Source organism: Amphiura filiformis, chromosome 3 (genome assembly GCF_039555335.1).
Source record: "Amphiura filiformis chromosome 3, Afil_fr2py, whole genome shotgun sequence".
Taxonomy (NCBI): Eukaryota; Metazoa; Echinodermata; class Ophiuroidea; order Amphilepidida; family Amphiuridae; genus Amphiura; species Amphiura filiformis.
In genome coordinates, this window is record NC_092630.1 from 37277572 (window position 1) to 37299479 (window position 21908).

The 21908-nt window shown below is 37.7% G+C and overlaps 1 protein-coding gene across 1 annotated transcript in view; it reads right to left on the bottom strand.

Moving 5' to 3' along the window:
- The window catches only part of LOC140148452 (uncharacterized), a 37629-nt gene that overhangs the window by 7189 nt on the left and 8532 nt on the right, over positions 1 to 21908 (bottom strand). Inside the window, exons 3-7 of the mRNA XM_072170399.1 lie at positions 9400 to 9537; positions 6154 to 6256; positions 5243 to 5324; positions 1254 to 1436; positions 483 to 668 (exon numbers count right to left, since the gene is read on the bottom strand). Coding sequence (XP_072026500.1) covers positions 483 to 668; positions 1254 to 1436; positions 5243 to 5324; positions 6154 to 6256; positions 9400 to 9537 — 692 coding nt within the window. The remainder of the gene's footprint in view (positions 1 to 482; positions 669 to 1253; positions 1437 to 5242; positions 5325 to 6153; positions 6257 to 9399; positions 9538 to 21908) is intronic.

A 21908-nucleotide genomic window follows, 5' to 3' on the forward strand; every position in this document is an offset into this window, starting at 1 on the left:
AGGAATTTTTATTATCTCTGTCTTTCATTACGATCTGACGGACATGGAATATGGAATTGTGGCGGCCATTTTAAAGAACATGAAGAAAAATGTCGCCTTCAGAATCAGAGTCACATTTGATGAAATAGTGTAAGCAGCGCCCACATTCCGAATACTGACCTTCCGCAACCTTTCAATACGACGATATATCAGCCAGCACATCCATTATGACACGATATTGGATAGGCAAAAGACAAAATCCTACTTCTTATTCTCTAAATTCTGATTTAGGTTCTACAGGTTTATTAACAGCAAAACTGCGAGTAAAATATTGACCTTGTACATTGACTTTTGAGCAGGCACTTTATTCCTGAACTTTGCCCGAGAACATCATTGGCTTACTGGTTTTGGACTCGAAAGTTTGAGAAATCGCTTTTTACTGCAACAATTTGATGAATGTGTCGTACGGTGGATATTCGCATTATGCCGGGTGTTATGCTTACCTCCGCCGCATGATAGTGGATCATCTGACCAATCACCGTGATCGTTACATGTAATCACTTCGTTCCCGCCTATACTGCTAAATCCAATTGGGCATCTGAATAAACATTGGTGACCAGGATGATGTGGTGGTACACATGAATCAATAAGTGTGGATATTGCAGGGCGTGGATCAGGACACGTGACTTCTACGGTTGTGTCATAAAAGAAATATTAAAAAAAAATAGCAATTTGACTTTAAATAATATCGCTAAACAGCAACGGCATCATCAACAACATCATTTACATTATGACAGTATGTGTAAAGTGAAAGCTACACGAGCGTAGAATAACAGACAGATAATTTATTTCAAAGTGAGTTTGGCTCGATCAAAAACATCTCCTCACTTTTTCTCCACCAAAATTGAGATTTGGGTATCAGCGAATAATCAATATGTTTCTCATGGTAAAAGGATCAAAGATGATTGGATTTTGTAATAACCAAATTATTTTTTACACAGTATCCTTCAAAAGCACATTATTGACCTTTATATCAAAAGATGGGAAATGGGGTCAAGTTCTTTTATTCATCCATTTATCCCTCTGGGTTTTCTGTATCAGTATCTGACTCAAACAAATGATCGGATACGGAACCAAAACGACAAGCCGTTTTGGTAGCGTTGATTGTAAATAGACCTGCCCGTCAAACCTGGCAAATTTTAATTGTGCCAAATAAATATAATAAATAATAGTTGAAAATAGTTTTGAAAAAAGATGAAGATCATTTATAATACCTCTACACAATGCACTGACGTTATGGCTCCATTTTCCCGTAGAAAGGCACCACATGGTAAGGTAGGACACTGGTTCAAATCCCACGTCACAAGAAAACGTGCAGTAAGATCCCGGCTGTAAGGAACACATCTCCTCTATGGATCCATGAACAAAGGTTGCAGGACATAGTATTTCTGATATTTCTGAAGTTTTGGATTGTGAATATTTATGTTAGTAAATAGACTAGAAAACGTAAATGATTACACATTCAAGTGGTCTATATACTAAAGTTGAGAGTAACGCCATGTTGGATTTCACAGTGACAGATTCAAATCGCGCGCTAACCTTATCCCGCGGGGCGTATACACGGCAAATTCTAAGTACGCTGGTAACGCAGGCGCGTATCTGCCTCTGCCAAATTCAACATGGCGTGCAGTGCTCTCAACTTGAGACAAGACAGATTATAGAGCTAAATGTAGTGATATATCGAAATATCATGTCGAAGGCTTAAGGGCTGGGGTATGAACGTTTGGACAGTATTTATTTTGGGACATCAGAGCACATCAGACATATCGAATTGCATTCTGAATACGAAGAATGTCATTCTGATATCAAATAATTTTGAAATTTTTGAAATTAGCAATTTAATGCACATTTTATGGCAAATCATTTAAAATTGATATTTTGATATTTAACAGTACTTGAAGTAAACTTTATAAATCTGATGATTTATACTTAAAGTGTATGTAGGGTGGGATGAAAAGCCGACTATCAATTGAAAATTTTGTCCTTTCGTATTGAAGATATAAATTTTTTCCCAAAACACCAACAAAAATTAGGTCTTTTTGGGAAAAAAATCCATATCTTCAATATGAAAGGTCAAAATTTTCAATTGACCGTCGGCTTTTCCTCCCTGCTACATACACTTTAAGAATATATCATTAGATTTATATAATTTACTTCGAGGACTGTTATATATCAAACATTTGAAAAATATCAAATTTTTATAATTTGTCATAAAATTTGTATTATATTGTGATTTTCAAAAATGAAAATTATTTTGATATCAGAAAGACATGCTTCGTATTCAGAATGCAATTCGATAGGTCCGAGGTGCTCTCATGTCCCACAAAAAATACTGTCGAAACGCAATAAACGCTCATTTTAGATCCCTTAAAGGCAGAACCATTTATGTCTAAAATTACATTTTACTCATTTCGGCAAAAAATGGACAGTTAATTCTGTCCTCTATAATAAATGTAAGTGACTTTGGGGTATATACCCCAAAGTCACTTATATTTATTATGGACAGCTAGCTCCCATTATATTTATAAATACGTATTTATAAATACGCACATGACCCATGGGCACGACATACCAAGACCAGCAAGCGAGACCAAATCCTCATGCTATTGAAAAGGATAGGAACTTTTTAGATAAATATCATCAAATTTGAGTATTAATTGAATAACAAAATATTATGATTACGCACAGGGGATTCCGAATTTCTAATGTTATCAGAAACAACATTTTGAAGGTATTTGCCGACGGAAAAATATTTATCGACGGAAACGTTTACAATATATTCACAACTTTAGTTGAACGAAATAGACGAAATTCGCTGCACAGTCTCACGTTGTTTTCCGCCTTTGCATTCAAATTACCAGAAGACCACCCACTATGTAGGTCACTTCGATACCTACTATCTACACGATGTTATGGCAGCGCGGAGGTGGTCACGTGCGTATTTATAAATACGTATGACATACTGATGAAGGGCGCAATTAACCGTCTATTTGTTGCCGAAATGAGTTACATGCTAGGTAACAAGTACTTTTTGTGATTCTGATTTTAAAATTGAACAAGTCTAGTATCTGGTAATAAATTGGTGGATTGCAGAAAGGATTGATACTTCTCCACGGCCGACCACAGTCTCCCGGACTATGTATAGTTCATTCACTGGTGTATCACTGAATCCGTGGACAGGATGCAAATAAACTGTCATTGTAAAAATCTTATATTTTTTAGAACGAAGCGGTCAAGTTCTAAAAGAATAAAGAAAGTGTATGAAAGCTGTCTTATTATTCAATCTTGTTTGGTTCAGGAATTGAAGTAATAAAAAAAAAATACAATTTCAGATGTCACACTAAAGGCATACCTCCTGTACTTGACAATAGGGGACCCACTGTCAAGGGTCTGCTTCAGACATTAGAGTCAATGCAATTCTAATAACATAACAGCGAGGATTTTTAAAACATATTCAGCCAAACTCATCAAGCAATTTTGATTAAATAAAATAATTGTAGCCCTACTCGTAAGCAAATACGTATGCCGACATTTTCTGGTTGTCGTGTCGGTTACATTGGCTATATGTGAGTGGACGCGGCGAATCAGCCGTAAACTCGGCAAATTGTATTCTGAGTTAAAGTGTAAAATGTATGTGAAGGTCGTATTCATAGGTGTATCAAGTCGTTGCGACAAGTATCTTATCAAACGCTGTTTAAGGGCTGGGGTATGAACGTTTGGACAGTATTTATTTTGGGACATTAGAGCACATCAGACATATCGAATTGCATTCTGAATATACGAAGAATGCCATTCTGATATCAAATAATTTTGATTTTTGAAATTCGCAATTTAATACACATTTTATGGCAAATCATTAAAATTGATATTTTTGATATTTAACAGTACTTGAAGTAAACTTTATAAATCTGATGATTTATACTTAAAGTGTATGTAGGTGGGATGAAAAGCCGACGATCAATTGAAAATTTTGACCTTTCGTATTGAAGATATGGATTTTTCCCCAAAACACCAAAAAAAATTAGGTCTTTTGGGGCAAAAAATCCATATCTTCAATATGAAAGGTCAACATTTTCAATTGACCGTCGGCTTTTCCTCCCTGCTACATACACTTTAAGAATATATCATTAGATTTATATAATTTACTTCGAGGACTGTTATATATCAAAAATTTGAAAAATATCAAATTTTTATAATTTGTCATAAAATTTGTATTATATTGTGATTTTCAAAAATGAAAATTATTTGATATCAGAAAGACATGCTTCGTATTCAGAATGCAATTCGATAGGTCTGAGGTGCTCTCAAGTCCCACAAAAAATACTGTCGAAACGCAATAATCGCTCATTTTAGATCCCTTAAATCAATCAATAATACTACTGCTGAAGAGGATAATAAGCCTCTACCTATTTCTATAGAATAGTTCTTGTCTTTGGCTAAATCCTGTTCAAGTGGTAGATAACAAAGCATTGTATTTTGTCTAGGTACGTATAATCAACAATGAACATGAGAGGATATTTCTGAACCTCGTTGACTTGGGGATGATATGAAATGACCGCCAATTATGACTGTTGGATATTTATTACCAGAAATGTAGAAAAAGAGACACATGTAGAACCCATAAAAAATACAATTTTGTAGAAGGAACAGAGTTCAACAAATCATAACCCCGCTTTTGGATATCGTTTGAAGTCAAATGATATACCATTTTAAAGCTTATGGTATATATTTTCTAAACACGAAATAAAACAAAATTGACCGGGGCCGACTTTACGGCTGATTCGCCGCGTCCAGTCACATATATATGATATAGCCAATTTAAACAGAAAATAAAGCATCAAACTTTGGCAATACTATCCAACACGCCCATTACCCACGCCCCTACCCTGTCAAATGGTTACTAAAGATCTGTAAAATGCTTTCCTCAGAAAAGTACTTAATTTTTATATAAACAACGTTTTCGCTCTTAAATTTACCATGTAGGGCCCTGCTCATTACTTCATGCGTAATATATACATTATGACAAGCAAGCTAATTATCCGACTGCTTTCCTACTCATAAGAAGTGCAAAGCAGAATGCATACTGGATTAATTACACGTAATCAGTAGTAAATTTATATTATCCATTTAAATTTAGGTTCATAGAACTTTAAGACCATAGCCTATCTCCATCAATCATATAATTAATGAATAGCTGACTTACCATTAGCGGTGCGCTGTCTCGTCTTTGATATTTCATTTTGGGACTCCTTTACAGAGATTTCGGTGGGGTTTGGTAAATTATTCTGAACATTGAATGAGACGAAGAAGTAAGAGCAAGACGTAAATTAGCCAACCTATTTTATTATGAAACAATATGATTTAACCCTACGGGGTTACGATTCTCCTTGCATTGTGGGATATTTGTAACGTTCATTCCCCACAGGTTTATGTGAACAATTTGGTCAACTTCGATGAAATAGTCATGCAACAAAGATCATGGGGTGTATCGTCCATTAATTGAAAAATACATGCCTGCGTTAAATTCTGGTGTAACCGCGTAAAATTTGGATTACGCATTTCAGGATTCTCGTAATAAACTGCCAGTGAAGTTGACCAAATTAACGTTCAACAATCAAGATATCGATAATAACAAAACAATTTTTATGCGAGAGTCTCCAAAATGTTTCCCCAAAACGGGCTTCTAAAATTTAATCGGTACTGCATTTGGCATTTGGTTCTGATAAATGACGACGTTATTTTCTTTGATTGGTTTGCAGCACAATACAAGCAAGGAGAAATCAATCATCTGGCTTGGTATTTTGGGGGCAATTTGACAAATAAACCAACATGAACACGTTTTTGATCTCGTGAACATTATGTATAAACACCAACATTTCTCTCATTGGGATATTTAATTGCTGAGAAAACCTGGTTTTAGAGAATAAATTTATACGTCTTTTATACGTTTTTTATACGTTTCTTGTAGTGTAGCATCATTAACATACAAATACAGATATGGTGACTTTTTTGCCAGAACTTTCTATAAAAATTTCATTTTTTTTAGAAAAGTGGGGGAATGAGGCTGTAGATCACAAAATGCCCCTTGAAATGAAAGTTGTGTTTATTACGTACATTGAACAAATCATGTAATTCTGACACGGTCTCTGTTTCTAGAAGTTGTCCATTATAATCTACCGACTGTACAAGTGGTAACCTTGAGCTGGCAAAATACAGCCTGAATATGGGACAAAAAGAAACGCACAATAATGATCAACAAACAGACAAAGTGTTAAACAATGTATCGATTTCATATGAAAGTTTGTACAAAGGAGATACTAGAGAGATTGCGATGTTCCATACGTACGTTTTAACGTACGTTAATACGGTGTTAAATATTGCTAGTCTCGGTTCCAAACTGGATTGTGTTCATTCGTCACGAAGGAGAACAAGGCGCCTGGAATAAAGACTATAAGCTGCTATAATATCTGAACTAGGTCAATAGAGGGCATAGTGATTGAAAAAATAATGGTAGCGCAGGCTACCGAGTCTCTGCCTAATTCAAACAGCACGCTTTTGATTTTGACTAAAAACCAAGGTTAACATGCTGCTTAAACTTAATTATATTTTTGTGCTCCCCAAATATTATAGTTGCCCAAAAACATATATTTTGGTAGATTAAGGATCACTACATCCATATAATTATCATGACTTTACATTCAAAATGAGACTTTTTCGTCCAGAAAATTGGGCGCGTTGCATGAACTTCGACATGAGGTAAAATCAGCGTATTTCAACGTAGCACCTGCGTTTTATTCCACGTTGGAATCCAAAATGTGAAATCGCAATTTCATTTTTTATTCCAATGGGCAATCTCTGCGTATGGACATCGCGTATAAAGTTAGTCAATTTTTAACACATCGCTGCACCTTTATTATAATGATTTGTTACAAACAAAAAGTATCATAATAATAATTAGACTTTCCTTCGTATGTTCATTATCCTTGACTGTCTTTAAAACATTGTGAAATGGACAAATTTTGTGCATTTTCAAAGATATATCTACGTTTATTTCGCACGTGGAAAATCTTCAAAACTGGCTAAACACGTGACCTCGCTTCGACACAGGAGAGTGGTTTTGAATAGATCAACGTACGTCCGATGCCTAAGTTTGGAAATCGCAATCTCTCTACTATTCAAGTGGGCGGTTAGTTGCGACGTCAACCTGTCATCATTGCAATGATTCCTTAATATACATAGCTGATGTTAATATCTAAGCATAATATCTAAACAAGTGATTACTACGTCATTAAGTTAATGCTGGATTAAATCATGATTAATTAAATCATGTCAACCAGAAAAACTCACTTTTGGTTACTGATGTTATCATCGACGTTGCGGCCAAAACCTTTAGCCTTCAGCTGGATGGATGATTTAGGGTCATCCGAGGTCAATTGATGAGGAAGTTGCTTGATGATCCCGGGGATGATCATGACCCGATCCCAACCATGTGACAGATTCACTCTAACGCCCCGCTCCTTTGAGGGACGGTTGTACGGCTCGTACCCATACTGCTTCTTTGACTCCCCGTTCAAACCAACGGGGTTCACGGTCCAAAATTACAACGTCGTCAATGTCAAAACTGTGACTACTGCCTTCAAGATGTTTATAGACAAGCTAAATCGTTGCTACTTGAACTGGTGCGTCTATGTTGGGTCTCTGCAGGATTTGGCCGGTTTCACAAAGTTCTTGTCACTCCTAATCCTCCGCGTACTGGACACCATAAACTACACCACTTATGCGGCCCTTAGGCTGCTTGTCCTTTTTTGTGTACTAGCGACTGCCGCAGGGTATTTGTTGGCTTAAAGTGTGTAGTGATGCCGTGATCGCGGTAGATCCTCTATAATTTCTGCAAAACATCCTCATGATAGGGAATGGTGACATAAATCTTGGTACCAGAACACGTGTGTCTTTGCTAGCTGGTTTAGCGTCTTTCTCACCACGATTAAAGGCTTTGTCAATTGCCCAGTCTTTGTAACCACACGTTTTCAAGGTATGGCGTAGGTGTTGGTGCTCAGAGATCCTTTGTGATGATAGTATTATCAGCCCAGTGGTAAAGACTGTTCACCACACCAAGTTTCTAGCCCAATGGATGATTAGAGCTGAACTGCAACAATGTATCAGTATGTGTTGGTTTGCGAAATACTAATACTACGAGAGTGCGATCTTGGTTGACAGTAACCAAGCAATCCAAAAATGGAAGTTTATTGTCCATCAGACCTTCATGGCTAAATTCAATGTTGCCGTCAATTTGGTTAATATGCGCGAAAAAGTTATCGAGTTCAGATGGGTTTTTTCTATAATCCAGGTATCGTCGACATAGCGATCCCATTTGGAAGGTGGCAAACAGGGGTAAGACGACAAGGCAAAAACTGTCCGAATCGTTCCATGTCCATTGCCATAGCTGAAATATGTATTGTCCAAACACAGGCTCAACAGTTTTAACATTGACGACGTTGTCATTTTGTAACGTGAACCCCGTTGGTTTGAAAGGGGAGTCAAAGAAGCAGTATGGGTACGAGCCGAACAACTGTGTCTCAACAGGAGCGGGGCGGTTCGACTGAATCTGTCACATTGTTGGGATCAATCAACTTCCTCATCGATTGACCTCGGATGACCCTAAATCATCCACCCCAACGTCGTCATGATGACATCTAACCAAAAAGTGATTTTTCTGGTTAACATGATTTAATTAATCATAATTTGAACTTTTTCCAGATAACTGTTAAAGGGGGGTAACCCTATCGGTTTAGGATATGGATTCTCTTCAAACTTACATACAATGTCAAATATTGTCCCCTTTATCCATCTATGTGAGAAAACGGGAACAATTTCAGCATAAATGTGAATAATTAGCATATTAGCAAGCCAATACACTGGTACGCGTGAATTGCATTCTGGTCAGGCATCCCGAAACAACGGCCGAGCGCATGTCCCGGTGGAAACAGGAAGTGTTCGCCTTGGCACTGAAAACCGGCTCGCCCCTGTACACTTTTATACCCTCTATTCATACTGATTAATCATAAAAAACATTACATATCACTGCGCTCATTATCATTCTTGACAAGATAGCCCATGCTGTATTTACTTCGCTTAATTATTTCTTTATTTTTAGCTATATGATGCACATTTTCACATATTTATGATTTTTCTTTGTTTTATTTTTTAACTAATCTTTTAATGATACCAAAACCTCATCAACAATGAAAAAAATCGGGGGGATGATGCTGTCGATCGGGTTACGGACCTTTAATGCTGTGTATTGTTTCTTGTTTCTTGATGAAGTTGTGTTTTCCTTTTACAAGCTTATAAATGTATTACCTTTTCTTGGAGTAATCAGCCACAAGCCACATAGGAAGAATGGTTAGTTCCGGAACAACAATGACGCTATCCCAGGCGCTTTCAAGGTGGCTTCGCAAAAGTCTGTGAGGAGGTCCTTGCTCTATCCAAAATACTAACCTGATTAGAATGTGATGAAAGCGTGTTTGATAAGAGAATTTTGTAATTAAATAATAAAGCAATAATAATAAGTTTGAATTGAAACGCCCTAGGCTGGACCTAAAATAAACATCTTATGCATAAACCAACCCCAAGGCGAATTACATATTATAAACATAATAATGAAAATTATTGAAAATCAAATAGACAATGCAATAAAAATGTGCTACAAATTAAACCAAGGTCTTCAATAAAACCTGGCCGAGGTAGCGCTTATGGGATGCAGTTGGTTTAGGCAGAGAAGATGTAAAGAAAAGGAGATAGATCCAGCTATCCTCAAACAAAATATGTGTGTTGCCGCTCATTCAAAAGCAATCACGCTATTTAGGTTTAACAATAAAATACAACAAAAGGGTTCGAACCCATGACGGGTGTGATACACAAGTTGCTGCTTACTAGTTTTAGGGAAAGGTCAGTGTCTGTATACCATAAATACTATGCATACCGTGCATGCAGATCCTAACATCCAGTTTATTTCAAATAAAATATGACCGAAGTTCCATGGCAAATAATAATTTTGCACGCTTGGTTACACTTTCAACCTCTACGATTTATGATACAGACTATTTTCAATTATCAAAATATCTTTATTAGGTTTGCAGGAAATGACAGGAAAATACATAAAACAATAACATATACATGATCAAAAATCATCCCTTTTCTAACAAAATCCTAAAACACTCTCCTAAATAATTAATATATGTTCCAAAATGGGCGGATTTTTTTGGAATCTTTACAAAACTACATTTCTTTCTTATAGTATCCACGTGTGGTATCCCTTCAGAGCAACATCAGGTACTTAACACACACGTGTCATACTTTCAAGGAATTCTCTATAGAAACATTAGATATGGTTTCAATTCTGGAGTGAAAATTAATCAACCGTAGTCGGCAACACACATCACATCAAAGGCTACTAGATGTATAACTACTTGAGAATAAAGGACTATGAATAGGTGCGACAGGATTACCTACGGGATTATCTCAAGGATATAATTCCGGTCTCCCTCCTTTCTTTACATCTTCTCTGGTTTAGGGAACACTTTAAAAAGTATAAAAAGCATTTATCGATTGTTTGATATCTACACAAAGTGATGGTACCCTGACATCTAAGGTGTATAGGAAACCCACACATACGGACCATTATCTTCAGTTCGGTTCCCATCATTCACTCGTACACAAGTTAGGAGTAACTCTCCAATACAGAACAGATACGATCATTATGTTAGTGAGTCCAAACAAATTCCCGAGGAAAAGGACCACATCAAGACAACCTTTAATAACTGTGGTTATCCGGATTGGATCTTTCTCAAAGCCACCAAGAGCCAACATGACCAAGGAAGGACCGGAGGCGCGAGTGGTCAAACCAACAGAGCCCGTGTTACTATATACCATATATTTTGAAAATCTCGGAACGCGTGAAGAACCACTTCAAATCCTACGGAAATTCCACGTCCTTCAAACCAGTTAACACGCTTCGCGTGAAACTTGTGAATGTGAAGGACAAACAGCCGTAGGATAAACGCTCGAGCTTAGTGTACGGGATTGTGTGTGGTGACACCAATTACTCAGCGGCTTATGTCAGGAATAATAGACAATGGGATAGGCATCCTAGTCTGCTGCCCTCTTTCGAAATATGTATCCTAGGTCTCACAATTCGCCACTTGCACGGTTCCGCCATTATGCACTATGTGCGGGGAGAGCCTCGAACTGGCAGCATACATGAATGGGAATTGAACCAGTCATATAACATTCTGTGTAAGGTTACGTAATTCTTCCTTTCATGTATGCTGCCAGTTCGAGGCTCTCCCGCATATAGTGCATAATGGCGGAACCGTGCAAGTGGCGAATAGGCGGGTTAGCGGCCATTTGTCTTCGTCATGATTTTATTCACGTGTCCTTATATTTTAGTACACAAATATATAAGTTAACAGGTTTACTATTTTAAAATTATATTTTGAGTATATTCTGTAGTAAATAGATCAAATGACGGTGATTGTTCAGGTATTATATGCTTGATAAAATTAAACTGTTTGACCAGCTAGTATTCTCCTCCGCCGTCATTGTGATTCCAGACACTCCACGTACCGTGTTGCGAAGGTGGAGGAGACTAAAGCTGTATTGACGAACACGCATGCGTTAAAAAATATGTAGCCTAGGTCGAACAATAGCGTGACGTAGTTTCCGGCATTGTTCCTATGCACTTTCACCCTCCTGCTTATGTTGGAGAAACCAAACCACAGAGAACCTATTCTTGAGAGGGCACTCTATTCACGTGGTTTCTTTTCCAACGCTAAAAGATCACGAATTTTGGTGGTTTGCAAATGAAAAGTGTCCGCACTATCGATTGATTACGTAACTGTTATGAATAATTTATTTGGTTTTTCAATGCAATCGCCTCGACCCATTAATACATATTATCTGTATTATCAAAGTACTTGGAATAGCAATCCGGTGAGTTCACTGAACTACGCCCTAATACTGATGGAGTTTTAATGGCGTTAATCCTCTCCATACACAGATGAACAAATACAATGGATGAAGGTCAACACGTATGACCTCCTATGTGACATGTTATATGTGATGTACAAAAACCTGAATATCATAGAGATCAGTATTCGTTTGTGCATATGAACTGCACATTTACGTTGCTAAATATTACTCATTATATATTATGACAAATATTGGTATTATGACAATACGGTATATACATTGTATATAAAACGACTAATAGATCCTGCTATCATGGCGTCAGGTCAATGTTCATCATATCCCGTATGTTTCTTAAAATTCACTCATATTTGAGACAAATTGCTGTGCCTATTTTATAGGTGCACAGGTAGATCCGTGTTGTTTTTTATTTTCATTTCTTTTTAATGAAAGAATTAAGGTTTTCCACTGCATGGGGGCCACAAGGGTGATACTAATTTTAATGTTATATTTTCAAAACGAATACGTGTTCCCGGTTGGCTCTATAGCGATTTCACAGAAAAGGTATTTCTAGTACAATGCAGCGTCGGACTCTAGCTGAGAGCGTAGCCTAAGTCATTATAGACTCCAATAATGGCTCTCCATACACAAATGAACAAACACAAAGGAGGGTAGTCTCCTCCGTGGCCAGCTTGATTTCGATGGAGCGAAACCAAATTGGCTGCGGAGGAGACGGGTAATTTTGCCATGCAAATCATGTGCAAATGAGCTGAGTGTCGTAGCCCTGACCATGAAGCAATTCCTGGAGAGGGCAATCCCTCATTTGCATGTGACGCTTTCTTATTTAAATTAGCCATTGTGTTATTGCTTAATATTCATATGTTATGGGGAGCACTTTACACCACCAGGTTGGGCAAGTCATGAATAATTTAGCGTTGTGAAGCCAAATAAACTTATTATTTCCCAGGCTTGAAAAAAATTACAGGCAGAGGTGGGAATCGATCTCGGTACCTCCCGGTTAAAAAGCACAGTGCAAGACCGCTAAGCCAGCTAAATATCTGTTGTGAGACGTGTAACATCAAATCAGTAATAAAAGACGTAGATTCTTATTTTGGGCTCAAATTGTAGAAAAGGGGAAATATTTGTCTCTGCTCTAAAGAAAATAAAAATTGAGATCTTCAAAACAAAATGTTACGGCCCTATTGAAAAAAAAAAAAGATTGATATCAAAATAACTTTAAATTCATTTCACGAGGCGGCATTGTCACAGACGAACACTGTATATGCTAAAAACTAGGTCCTCACCACTAGACGACGTCGTAGCACAGTGGTAGAGCATCAGACTGTTGATGCAAAGGTTGTTGGTTCGAGTCCTCCTGTCAGCAATGTTTGTTTTTGTGAATGCAATGCTACGATACCATTTGTTCAAATTTTTCTTATTTATTTATTTCTTTTTTATTTATTTATTTGTTTATTTATGTAAATACTTATGCTTGTATTTATTTTGTTTAATCACTCACTCACACTCTTTAGAAAAAAGGGCTCTTGGTCGATCAGTTCATTTATTCATTGTTTGATGGTTTGATATGATATGTCTATTGATTGAAATTGAATATCATATAATTTATTCATATTCATTGTTTGTGAATTGATTGATTAATTAACTGATTGATTGATTTGTTGAGCCGGTGCAAGTGAGTGCGTGAAATGTTAGAGGTGAGTTACTTGAACAAGCCTTAATAATTATAATAAATAAATGAATAAATAAATAAATAAATAAATAAATAAATAAATAAATAAATAAATAAATAAATAAATAAATAAATAAATAAATAAATAAATACGAAGTAGATAAGGCTGACTTGCCAGTAAACAAAGTGCTCGATCCGTAAGGAGAGCGTAAGTATAAACAAAAAGTAATGCAAAAAATTAAATTTTTATACAACTGGCAGATTTATTTATGATGTGAATGCTCAGGCATACTGATCTTAAGATCAGCACACACTGATGATTCCATCATTGTATTTATATGCCAGTTGCATAAAAATTTAATTTTTGCATTACTTTTTGTTTATAAATAAATAAATAAATAAATAAATCGCTTTCCCCCTCTCAGCCTGCAAAAAATATTGTGACCACCCCCCCTGTTGCACATTCAAATTATTGGGATCCCAAATAATGATTAAATACATCAGATTTGTAGATGTAGGCCTACAGTAAAAAAACCTTTTTTTTTAAACTAAACCGATATTTTACTCATTATTGACCATGGTAGGCGAAACCGTCAATAGTGATTAAAGAATTTTTGTTCAAAATAAAATTTCCATATCATAAGCGTTTCCGGACCTTTACTATTATCCTCCCCTCCCCCAGGTGGGGGGTACTCACGTATAAGGTTTTCCACGAAAATCCATAGACATGGGTCTCCCTTTTAGATTTTCGGTGCTATGTGTGAAAAACATGCCGGAAAACATGTTGCTTTTACTATTTTCAAGCTCAAATCCTTAGATATGGGTCCTTACTTTCCTGACAATCCTTAGATATGGGTAGGGGCCTACCTATTTTCGGTAAAATCGTGACCCTTAGAAATGGTTATGGGTTCGGAAGCTCGGGCCGCACATCTCCGTCGAAAAATAATCCAAGTACCCGCCCCCCTGGTTATCCTAAGCCTTTTGAAGCGTTTTAAGGCCAAAATCGCACCCCTCACCCCAATTTTACCCTCCCCAGGACTCATAAGGGGCTGTGCAATAATTATGAGCCCTGGGGAGGGTAAAATTGGGGGGCAAGAAATTTTGGCGAGCTGAAAGGGGAGGCAAGCAATTTTTGGCCAGCCGAGAGGGGGGGGCAAGCGATTTTTGACACACATTCATGGGGCGCCTTTTAAATAAAACGCTCTAAAAAGGCTTAGGAAAACAGTGCGGAAACGCTTTAATATGCAAATTTTCCTGCTCGCTGCGCTCGCAACATATATCTAGACCATTTAAGGTTTGAAAATTGGGATCCCAAAAATTTGGCATGTGTAAGGGGGGGGGGGCAAGCGATTTTTGGCAGGCCGAGAGGGGGGGGCAAGCGATTTTGGCGGGCCATTTGGAAATTTTACCCCCCCGGGGGGAAAATAATTATTGCACAGCCCCTAATTATTCACAGCCCCTGATAATCTCCTAAATTATTCATTATTGTTTTTTCGATGGACCTAAGCTCCTGTAATATGCATGCACATATTGAATACAGCAAGCTACATTCAAATTATATATGCACGATGCAAGTGCTATTCCAGAAACGCTGCACATCAGTGACATCACTTAATTAATATTACTACCGGTAGTGAATAGCAAGCTTCGAAGGTTGAAAGTGCGCCCGCTTTACTACCTGAGAGCAATCCGGTAGTGGCGTTTCAATTTATTACGTGTTGGGAAATCCACAAGATCAAATAGAACGGTGAGTGATGATTATAATAATAATAATTAATAATAATTTATTCTTATATAGCGCATTACATCAAAGACCACAAGGCGCTTTACAATTAAAACATGTGTACATAAAAACAAAATACCCAATGAATTATAAATATACATCATTAAGAAATAATAAAATGAAATAGGCACACGATGAACATTGCACAAAAGGGATTGCACGGAAAAATGCATGCAAAATGAGCAGAGAAACAACTAAGTGAAATGTTCAAAGTGACGGCATAAGCAATAAAGCAAAATAAGTTTAACCAAACAACAATTTTATATAAACAACGGCAATATACTGCAAACAAATATCAGAGATGAAATTAGAATCATAAAACACATTTTTTCTTTTAAAAAACGCCAAGCTGTACACTACATTGATAACACGAGAGTAGAAAACAACAAAATGAAAATGAAGTATACAGCGAAGCAATTAAACACATGATCGATTCAATGCAATATCAAAAATGGCAAAACACAAATCAAATTGAATATGAAAAATTCCAAACAAATGGATACTTTTAACGCAAACAATACCAAAAGTGGTGAAGCAAACATATTTACACCAGGTATAATACTCAAATGAACAGAGCAATCACGAGAACAACCAAGAAAATAACTTGAGTTATACGAGGTGTAGGCAAAATATTATGCGAAACATATTGCACACTTTTTTAAACATAATTAATAACCAAAATTGCACAAATATTAATAATACAATAATATCAAAATATCAACAAACAATACCAAAGTGGCGAAGCAAACATATCAACACCAGGTATAGTGCTCAAATGAAAAGAGCAAGACACATCACGAGAGCAACCAAGAAAAAATAACTAATACGATTTGTAGACAAAATATTATGTGAAACATATTATTGCACATTTTTTTTAAACATAATTTATAACAAATATTTTCATAATAATTAATAATACAATAATATCAAAATATCAACAAACAATAGCAAAGTGTCGGAGCAAACATAATTATCTACACCAGGTATAATGCTCAAATGAAAAAGAGCAAGACACGACACGAGAGCAACCAAGAAGAACTTGAGTTATACGAGGTGTAGACAAAATATGCGAAATATATTGCACACTTTTTTAAACATAATTAATAACAAAACTTGCATAATAATTCATAATACAAATAATATCAAAATACAATGTAATAGTTCAGACAATGAGTATACAAGATCCAAATGATGACAAAATTTGCGAGTGACACGAAGATACACGAAGCACAGAAAATGATGGCAATGCTAACATGATGCAGAACAATGACGTTGTTAACTAGAGGAGAGGTTACTAGCACTTCACTCTAGTTAAATCAGAATAATATTGCGAAAAAAAAAAGCAGATGGAATGATATACTGTATGCAAAATGAAGCGATAAGTGACACAAGGGGAGAGGTTGCTAGCACGTCACCCAAGTGTTGTGGTGATGGTTAATCCACGCAAAACTGTGAGCAAACATAGTAGATGACGAAATCATAGACAAAAACCACCAGGGGAGAGGTTACTAGCACTTCACCCTGGTGTGATACACTAAATAATACATAAAAGAGCTCCATTTATAAATTCGCGAAAAGCAAAAACATATCAAACATGAAAACATTGGCGAAAAAGATGTGTCTTTAATCGTGACTTGAACATTTGCAGAGATGTAGCTTGACGGACATCTGCGGGCAGGCGATTCCACAGAGTTGCTGCAGCGACTACAAAGGATCTATCACCGTAGAATTTCGTGTTTGAGCGAGCGAGTTGGAGACGTGTTGCACATGACGATCGTAACGGTCTTGTAGGAACATACAGATTAACAAGATCACAATAAACGCAGGCGCCATTTCATTCATGGCTTTGTATGTGAGTAACAGGATCTTAAACATAGATCTGTATTCAACAGGTAACCAATGCAGTTGACAGAGCAAAGGTGTAATGTGCTCACGGCGAGATGCACACAAAACAAGACGAGCGGCGGTGTTTTGAACACGTTGGATCTTCGCGATTTCAGATTGAGATAAACCATACAAGAGGGAATTGACGGAGTCCAGCCGCGATGTCACGAAAGCATGTACTAGCCTGCAAGTCGTGTTGTTATCCAGATATTGTCGTATCTGACCGATTTTAATGATGGCACACATAGAGATCTACACAGATTATCCACGTGATTTGTCATACGAAGTGAAGAATCCATAACAGCTCCGAGATTACGAGCTCGTGGTGAAGATTGAATCACGGTTTCACCGATGGATAATTGGGAATGCACTGCAGGTGACTTGCTGAACTGAGAGGAGAAATGGATAAACTCAGTCTTCTTATCATTGAGAACCAACTTATTAGTTGAACACCAAAAACGTATATCAGCAATGCAGGTTTCAATCTTCTTTATTGCGGACTCTCGATCTTCAGGATTGAATGTCAAGTATAGCTGAGTGTCATCTGCGTATACTATGCTACTGACACCATGCGATTGTATGAGGTCATGAAGGGGCGCACTATAGAGTGTAAATAACAGCGGCCCAGCAACCGATCCCTGGGGGACACCGTAGATTAATGGCAGTGCATCAGAGAGAACATTTTTGATGCTAACAGACTGAGTACGTCCACTCATGTACGACTGGATCCAGCTTAAGGCAGTATCTTGTATTCCATAGCGTGTGGCAAGGCGGCGAAACAGGAGACCATGGTCAATTGTATCAAATGCCGCCGAGAAATCCAAGAGGACTAGAAAAGCCTCTTGGCGCTGATCAAGGGCGCTTAAGATGTCATTCTGGACACGTAATAAGGCGGTTTCCGTACTATGATGACGTCTGTAAGCGGATTGAATGCGGGAATGTAAGTGGTTGTCGGTAAGATAAGATTGTAGCTGCAGAACGGCAACTCTCTCATTAACTTTGCCTAAATATGGCAAATTGGAGATAGGACGATAGTTGGCGTACACGTCTCTGTCCAGGCCAGGTTTCTTTAGCAGCGGACGGATGCAAGCATGCTTAAAGGACGAGGGTACGACGCCAGTGGAAAGAGATTCATTAACGATGGTAGTAATGGTCGACAGCAGGTCATGTAAGCACAACTTTAAGAGCGAAGCTGGAAGGGGATCTAGGCGACATGATGTAATTGAAGCAGACATTATGATCTTTAGCACATCTTCCTCTGAAACAGTCAAAAACTCGGAGAATGAATGAGAGCAGATTTCCGGGATTTCAGTCGAAATTGGCAGGTCAACATTATTGTCTAAGCTATCACGAAGTTTTTTCACCTTGTCAACGAAGAACTGTGCAAAGCTGTCAGCAAGTGCCTTCGGACAATCATATGACGGCAAGGTTTCTTCGGCCTTAGGACTAGATAGCTTGTCGACGACTCTGAACAGATCTTTAGGCTCTGAGTCAGTTATCTGAGAACGATGAAATTCATTCTTCGCTTTATTCAGAAGGTCTTTGTATTGAACACATTGTTGCTTAAACTGTTCTTTATCAACAACCAGTTTCGATTTCAACCACTTTCGCTCAAGACGACGTCTCTCTTGTTTAGCAGCACGGAGAGTGTCCGTGTACCATGGAGCATGAGGTCTGAGTATTACAGAACGCTGAAGTAACGGGGCATGTATGTCCAAAATATCTGACAGAGTTGTAGAAAACTGATGTGCAAGATCTTCCAGTTCACCGGACGGAGAGGTTAACAAAACTGACTCGTGTATGTCTTTGGTGAATGTTTCAGTATCGATACTGCGAATTCTTCGGGTTTCAACACGTTTAACACTTGGCGCTGGTCGTAACATGTTGACAAAGCATTTAATTGCAGAGTGATCCGATGGCAAATCATGGTGCGTTGAGGGGACATCACGAGATCGTCATCCTTTCTTGATATGATTAGATCCAACGTATGTCCTTTCTCATGGGTAGGTCCAGTGATATGTTGTTGAAGACCTGATAGCTCGAGTAGATTGGAAAACGAGGCAGCTTCGCGATCATCTGGATCGTCAACATGGACGTTAAGATCACCAATGATCAGGAGATTTTGAATTACAACCAACGACTCAAGAAGTGTGGAGAATTCATCCAGAAACATGCGGAAAGTGAGTTGATTTTCGCTGTTTTCTGGTGGTCGATAAATAACAACAAGACGCATCGAGGTGGAATTTGATTGAACAGTTACATCCATGTGTTCAAACGCTTTGTATGTGGGGCTATCATTGATGTTAAAAGACACCCCATCACGGATAAGAACACCAACTCCACCAGCTCGCTTAAAAGTCCGTGGAACATGGTGCAGCTTAAAATTTGGAAGGGTATTGCCGATGTCGGCAAGAGTGCGATGGTCTTTACTCCTCCAGTAAACCATGTCTCGGTTACAGCAAAATGTCCAGTTTATGATTAATAGCAAAATCACAGAAAGAGGCTGATTTGTGCCCTTTTTTGTGCTTAGCGTTAAGCGAACGGGCATTCCAATGCGCTAGCCTGATGCGAGGTGCATTCTGGGATTGAGTGCTAATAGGCTTGATTTTAACCAAATTATGTTTGTTGACGAAGCGTGAAGTGTCTTTTTCTTCCCAGCGTGCATTTCTTTGAAACTTTATGTTTTGAGTTCTGGCACTGATGCGTACACTTATAGATCGTTTCTTGTTTATACCACCTCGACACCCTCGCTTGGTTTCGTTAGCGAGTATGTTAAGGGCACGAAGTTTATGCCACGTCTGAGGGAGTATACGAGGATAATGATTGTTTATCACACCTTTTCCAATGTTCATGAGCAAGTCTCTACTATATATAATTCGATTCATAGCATAAAATACGTAAGTTCAACGAATGGTGCAAAATTCGACAGAAAAGCAATATACGGTAATAGTTCAAAATGTCACAGTACGAGAATATATTATAAAAATACTTCAAAACAAAGCAGCAAGTTGAAGACAAAATCAGTTCATTGAGTTCTATAACGTTAGAAACGAGAAACTTACTACAATGAAGAACAGTTTCATATGCACAAATAGATAAAAATAGGTATAATTCTGGACACGAAAATTATAACGCAGCCACGATGGGCGCCATCAATCAATATACCACGTCACAAATACTACACAGTAATTATTTACTTATTTTTAAAAACAAACTTCTTAGGCCAGTTATAAACTACGTCACGGCCGACAACTATAGTTTGAATGATATTTATTATCACACGAGGAAATAAAAACAAACGAATATGGCGCCTCACGTGCTTCAGGTCAGGTCAGTGGTCAAAGGTTTTTTTATCGCTAAATCGCTGGCTGAATATCGTATCAAATTCAAGTGATACACTACCGTCGTATTATTGACACCAATTCCTAATTTCGACATTACTATTGCGAAAGGTTATTCCATTATCAAATTAGTAGACTTTCTGTAAAAAACAAATCACTGGTGCCTGCTGGGAAATACTAGTGCGCCATCACCGGATTGCTCCCTGCTCTGCTAGCTGGCGCACTTTCAAGCTTGGTACTCGCATTGAACAGGCAGAGTTCGCAAAACTAACGGCGTCGTTATTTGCCAACCCTAAAAGGGATCGAAATTAATTATTCATAACCGATCGATAACTGGCCTCATTTTCTAAATAGCAAACCAGCGGGATTTGTCATAGGTTTGCGTTGATAATAGAACAACCGTGAAGTTAGTGTCACCCCCTTGCCCTGACCAAACAGGCGTTAAAAACCCGTATTGGTCAACATAGGAGACCAAGTACCAACGAAGCGCAAAACTCCGCTGTTTTCCTCCATTCAAAGAATACTGGACACTCAATTAAAAACGTGGAATTCGTTATTCGGGATCAGGTGGAACAATGGCGTAGGAGAGGCATAAAAGAAGCCATTTGGGAGCGCATTGAGCAACCATCACTGAACAAGAAAGGGGGACTCCGCTTTAACTTATATCATGCATGGGACCGGGCCATCGGGACGATACCTAGCCGTCTATGTCTATCACGTGACCAGCCCAGCGGGTCAGTTACCTAATGAAGTCTGGTGGTTCCAGACGCAACGTAAAAAGTAAGTTCCAGTATTTCATTTAATTCCTGTATAATTAAATTTAAAACTGTATAAAAAGCATTGCAAACTAGGAACTAGGAACTTGTAAATATGTACGATTTTATTCGCACCCATGCAATATCATTACAGAAGACTGGCAAAAAATATACTTTCCAGAGCAATATATATATTTGATACAATATGGATTGATAGAAAAAGAAAACAATAATAAAAGACAATGAATTACACGAGATATAACAGTTATCAATGATATACGAGGATGTATCTAGGGTCCAGAGTAAAAATAAGTACAGCTTGTCTGTACGCAGTGCGACAATACTCATACATATGAGGGAGGCACTTATAAGGAAGAAGAAGAAGAAGAAGAAGAAGAAGAAGAAACTGTACCATCGTCGTGGATTTTGCACGCCATACCAATCAATAC